The sequence below is a fragment of the Nerophis ophidion genome, linkage group LG06, assembly GCF_033978795.1.
Source record: "Nerophis ophidion isolate RoL-2023_Sa linkage group LG06, RoL_Noph_v1.0, whole genome shotgun sequence".
NCBI lineage: Eukaryota > Metazoa > Chordata > Actinopteri > Syngnathiformes > Syngnathidae > Nerophis > Nerophis ophidion.
In genome coordinates, this window is record NC_084616.1 from 19,120,983 (window position 1) to 19,127,168 (window position 6,186).

At 39.3% G+C, this 6,186-nt stretch overlaps 1 protein-coding gene across 1 annotated transcript in view; it reads left to right on the forward strand.

The window, feature by feature from the left end:
* Window positions 1-6,186, forward strand: part of hspg2 (heparan sulfate proteoglycan 2) — a 331,901-nt gene that overhangs the window by 173,293 nt on the left and 152,422 nt on the right. The window contains exons 29-30 of the mRNA XM_061902940.1: window positions 124-251; window positions 5,998-6,084. Coding sequence (XP_061758924.1) covers window positions 124-251; window positions 5,998-6,084 — 215 coding nt within the window. The remainder of the gene's footprint in view (window positions 1-123; window positions 252-5,997; window positions 6,085-6,186) is intronic.

Consider the following 6,186-nt stretch of genomic DNA (forward strand, 5'->3'; position numbering starts at 1 on the left):
GTAGGTCCTTTCACCCCTTTGTTCTTTGTCCTTCCCCACCCCTCACCTTGCTTCATCTCGCCAGCGGAATGCGATAATTGTTACTCCTCAACGCTTTTTTCCCCCCCTCTCCGTGTCCGTCAGCAATGTCTCCACAACACTGGCGGCGCCAGGTGTGAGCGGTGTCAGACCGGTTACTATGGAAACCCGACAACAGGCGGCGCTCAGGCGTGCCGGCCGTGCCCGTGCCCGGGGACCGCGTCCAGCAACCAGTGAGTTGAAGTCTGAAGTTTAGGTTTGAGTGGAAGGTGTCTGGAAGGAGATGTGAGCCAGGCGAAGCCCAGCAGGCACGGGGAATGTTGAATTAGGTCTTGAGGTGGAGCAACACAAATACAACGTTGAAACTGCATGTTTCTTGACGACGTTTAATCAATGTTGGATTCTGACATTGATTTGACAATGAATTTTGGGTCATTTCCCAACCAATATTCTACAACACAAATACAACGTTGAAACATCATGATTTTTTACAACGTTTAATCAATGTTGGGTTCTGACGTTGATTTGACCATTGAATTTTGGTCATTTTCCTACCAATATTGTACAACACAAATACACCGTTGAAACTACATACTTCTTGACGACGTTTAATCAATTTTGGGTTGTGACGCTGATTTGACCATTGAACTTTGGTTATTTTGCAACCAATTATTCCTCAACACAAATACAACGTTGAAACATCATGATTTTTTTACAACGTTTAATCAATGTTGGGTTCTGACCTTGATTTGACCATTGAATTTTGGTCATTTTCCCACCAATTATTCCACAACACAAATACAACATTGAAACAACATACCTTTTGATGATGTTTCATCATTATCAGGTTGTGACGTTGATTTGACCATTGAAATTTGGTCATTTTTCTACCAATATTCTACAACACAAATACAACGTTGAAACAACACACTTTTTGACGACGTTTCATCAATGTCAGGTTGTGAGTTTGATTTGACATTGAATTTTAGGTAATTTCCCAACCAATATTATACAACACAAATACAACGTTGAAACATCATGATTTTTTTAATACGTTTAATCAATGTCAGGTTGTGACGTTGATTTGACCATTTAACTTTGGTCATTTCCCAACCAATATTCTACAACACAAATACATCGTTGAAACTACATACTTGACGACGTTTAATCAATGTTGGGTTCTGACGTTGATTTGACCATTGAATTTGGGTCATATACCAACCAATATTCTACAACACAAATACAACGTTGAAACAACATACTTCTTGACGACGTTTAATCAATTTTGGGTTCTGACGTTGATTTGACATTGAATTATGGTCATTTCCCAACCAATATTCTACAACACAAATACAATGTTGAAACTACATGCTTCTTGACAACGTTTAATCAATGTTGGGTTCTGACCTTGATTTGACCATTGAATTTTGGTCATTTTCCCACCAATTATTCCACAACACAAATACAACATTGAAACAACATACCTTTTGATGATGTTTCATCATTATCAGGTTGTGACGTTGATTTGACCATTGAAATTTGGTCATTTTTCTACCAATATTCTACAACACAAATACAACGTTGAAACAACACACTTTTTGACGACGTTTCATCAATGTCAGGTTGTGAGTTTGATTTGACATTGAATTTTAGGTAATTTCCCAACCAATATTATACAACACAAATACAACGTTGAAACATCATGATTTTTTTAATACGTTTAATCAATGTCAGGTTGTGACGTTGATTTGACCATTTAACTTTGGTCATTTCCCAACCAATATTCTACAACACAAATACATCGTTGAAACTACATACTTGACGACGTTTAATCAATGTTGGGTTCTGACGTTGATTTGACCATTGAATTTGGGTCATATACCAACCAATATTCTACAACACAAATACAACGTTGAAACAACATACTTCTTGACGACGTTTAATCAATTTTGGGTTCTGACGTTGATTTGACATTGAATTATGGTCATTTCCCAACCAATATTCTACAACACAAATACAATGTTGAAACTACATGCTTCTTGACAACGTTTAATCAATGTTGGGTTCTGATCTTGATTTGACCATTGAATTCTGGTCATTTCCCCACCAATTATTCCACAACACAAATACAACGTTGAAACAACATACCTTTTGATGGCGTTTCATCACTATCAGGTTGTGACGTTGATTTGACCATTGAATTTTGGTCATTTCCCAACCAATATTCTACAAAACAGAAACAACGTTGAAACTACATACTTCTTGACGACGTTTAATCAATGTTGGGTTCTGACGTTGATTTGACATTGAACTTCAGGTCATTTCCCAACCAATATTCTACAACACAAATACAACGTTGAAACATCAAGATTTTTTACGTTTAATCAATGTTGGGTTCTGACGTTGATTTAACCGTCGAATTTTGGTCATTTTTGTACCAATATTCTACAACACAAATACAACGTTAAAACAAGATACTTTTTGACGACGTTTCATCAATGTCAGGTTGTGACCTTGATTTGACCATTGAAATATAGTAATTTCCCAACCAATATTCTACAACACAAATACATCGTTGAAACTACATACTTCTTGACAACGTTTAATCAATTTTGGGTTCTGATGTTGATTTGACCATTGAATTTGGGTCATATACCAACCAATATTCTAAAACACAAATACAACGTTGAAAAAACATACTTCTTGACGACGTTTAATCAATGTTGGGTTCTGACGTAGATTTGACATTGAATTTTGGTCATTACCCAACCAATATTCTACAACACAAATACAACGTTGAAACATCATGATTTTCTACAATGTTTAATCAATGTTGGGTTCTGACGTTGATTTGACCATTGAATTTTGGTCATTTCCCACCAATTATTCCACAACACAAATACAACGTTGAAACATCATGATTTTTTACAACGTTTAATCAATGTTGGGTTCTGACGTTGATTTGACCATTGAATTTTGGTCATTTCCCAATCAATATTCTACAACACAAAACAACATTGAAACTACATACTTCTTGACGACTTTTAATCAATGTTGGGTTCTGATGTTGATTTCACATTGAATTTTAGGTCATTAATCAACCAATAATCTACAACACAAATACAACGTTGAAACAACATAGTTTTTGACAATGTTTATTCAACATCAGGTTCTGACGTTGATTTGACCATTGAAATTTGGTCATTTCCCAACCAATATTCTACAACACAAATACGACGTTGAAACTACATGCTTCTTGATGACATTTAATCAATGTTGGGTTCTGATGTTGATTGAATTTCGGGTCATTTCCCAACCAATATTCTACAACACAAATACAACGTTGAAACAATGTGCTTTTGGACGACGTTTAATCAATGTCAGGTTGTGACGTTGATTTGACATTGAAATTTAGTCCCAACCAACAATGTGGATCCAACGTTGGACGTCACTTTACAAATACAACTATTTTGCAACATTGTGTCATAGTCTGTTGTAAATGACGTATATTCAACATTGTTTCAATGTCTTGTGCCTGCTGGGAGGTGAGACTGGTCATAACTCTCGGAAAGAACCTTATTGACTTTGAATGATACCACAACAACAGTGCTTCGTCTGCTAAGAGGATGTTCACATTGCAGGTCAACTCACCCATCTGCGACATGTATCTGCTTTTTTCATGTCGATGCGATCGATAAAATTCCATTTTTCTTGCAGTCTTCGGCCATTTTTTTTTTTATTACCTTTCCAGGTTTTCGGAACATTTTTTTATCCTTTCCGCAAATTTAAAGATTCGTACGGCCTAAAAAAACGACACAAGCTTAGGGCATGTTTTCTTTGTGTCGTTTAGGTCTATATTTATTTTTATATACATATACAATATTAATAAGTAAGAAATGAAGTGTGTAAACTCATCCAACATGTGTGTTGTGTGAGACTATGTGTAGAGATTAGCTGTAGTGTTACCGGTAGTGTTGAGCGAGGTGCGGAATTCCCAGAGGGGGCAAGGCAGACTAGGAGGTCTGTGGACAGGCGTGAGGTCAAGGGCAGAGGCGGGGGTAAAAGTCTGTTTTCAGACGGGAAGTCGAGATCAGAGCGGCAGCCGTTAAAACAGAGGGAATACGGGGACACGAGACACACTCCTCGTGACATGGAAATGGAGAAAGGCTGCTGGAAGACGACATGGAAACAAGACACAAATTAACACAGAGAGAGTGTGTGCATACAGCTTAAAGGGGAACATTATTACAATTTCAGAAGGGTTAAAACCAATAAAAATCATTTCCCAGTGGCATATTTTATTTTTCTAAGTTTTTTTCAAAATTTTACCCGACCCGGAATATCCCTAAAAAAAGCTTTAAAGTGCCTGATTTTCGCTATCTGCGAAGCCACTGTTCATTTCCCTGTGATGTCACATAGCTATGCCAATACAAACCAATGGTGGATAGCGACATTAGCTTGGATTTAGACTCGGATTTCAGCGGCTTAAGCGATTCAACAGATTACGCATGTATTGAAACGGATGGTCGGAGTATGGTGGCAGATAGCGAAAACGAAATTGAAGAAGAAACTGAAGCTATTGAGCGAATAGCTATTAACGCTATAAACTTAAATCCGTCGATTGGTAAGTGTTTGTTTGGCATTAAATGTGGGTGGAAGGAAACGCTTGATGCAAATACAGCTAGCCTAAATAGCATGTTAGCATCAATTAGCTGGCAGTCATGCCGTGACCAAATATGTCTGATTAGCACATAAGTCAATAACATCAACAAAACTCACCTTTGTGATTTCGTTGACTTTATCGTTGGGAATGCATCTGCTTTGAGTGTCGCAGGATATCCACACATTCTTGCCATCTCTGTGCCATGTCTGTCGTAGCATCGCCGGTAAAAACCAAACGAGGGACTTTCGCATCTATTAACATTGGAGCAACTTAAATCCGTCAATTGGCAAGTGTTTGTTTGGCATTAAATGTGGGTGGAGGGAAAGGCTGGATGCAAATGTAGCTACAAACGAGGCATAACGATGCATTATGTACATACAGCTAGCCTAAATAGCATGTTAGCATCGATTAGCATGCCGTGCTAATCGATGCACATTCTACGTAAATCAACTTGAATCCGTCCCTGATCGTGTTGTTACACCCGACAACACACCGACGAGGCATAATGTCTCCAAGGTACCGGAAAACAGTCGAAAAAACGGAAAATAACAGAGCGGATTTGACTTGGTGTGTGTAATATGGTGGAAAAAATGGCGTCGACTACCTAGGTGACGTCACGTTCTGACGGCATCGCTCCGAGAGCGATAAATAGAAAGGCGTTTAATTTGCCAAAATTCACCCATTTAGAGTTCGGAAGTCGGTTAAAAAATTATATGGGTTTTTTTCTGCAACATCAAGGTATATATTGACGCTTACATAGGTCTGGTGATAATGTTCCCCTTTAATGAGTCGGCTTACTGTACTGGAACAGAACGCTACGTTCTGGCCCGGAACACAGGTTTGCACTTGCTTAAAAAGGCACGGAAGCTCATCAGCGACAGTGTGTAGATTGCAGATTGAGCCGATTGAATGCGGCCACCTGCTGCAGCTGGAGTGGCGTGCACAGGAGTGCGCCCGGGCCATGACAAAATGGCGCCAAGTACCCATTCACAACGGAAGCGTTACGTCATCAAAAATAAATTAGATGCTCACTCGATTAAACATTGGAAGAAAACAGTGGAAAAGAAGATGTCTTAGAACTCACGTCAGTGTTCCGCAACTCCTGGCTCCGACCGCTCGCCAAAGCAAGTACCCACAAACTGCGAGAGCCAAATTCTTTTCCCCAGAAATGCAGCAGGATTCAGACCAACTAAAATTAGAGCCATGTTTACTTCCATAAAAAGATCTAAAACATCATCACACTCTGCAGTGTCAACATCTTCTGAGGTTGTTTATAGAAAGCGCACAACGTTCTTACTCACAAACTGCTTGAACAGATTCTCCCCGACCTGTCATCTGGAATCCGATGGTCAGCCAACCTGTGACAGCTGTCCTTCTGGATACACCGGCAGACGCTGCGAGAGGTACGCCATGCTCTTCCTTACGCTCCTTTTCCCTCTACATCTTCTGCACAGGGCCATTTGGGGTGTGGGGTTACTGGTGGGCCGGCAGGCAATGGCTGGCAA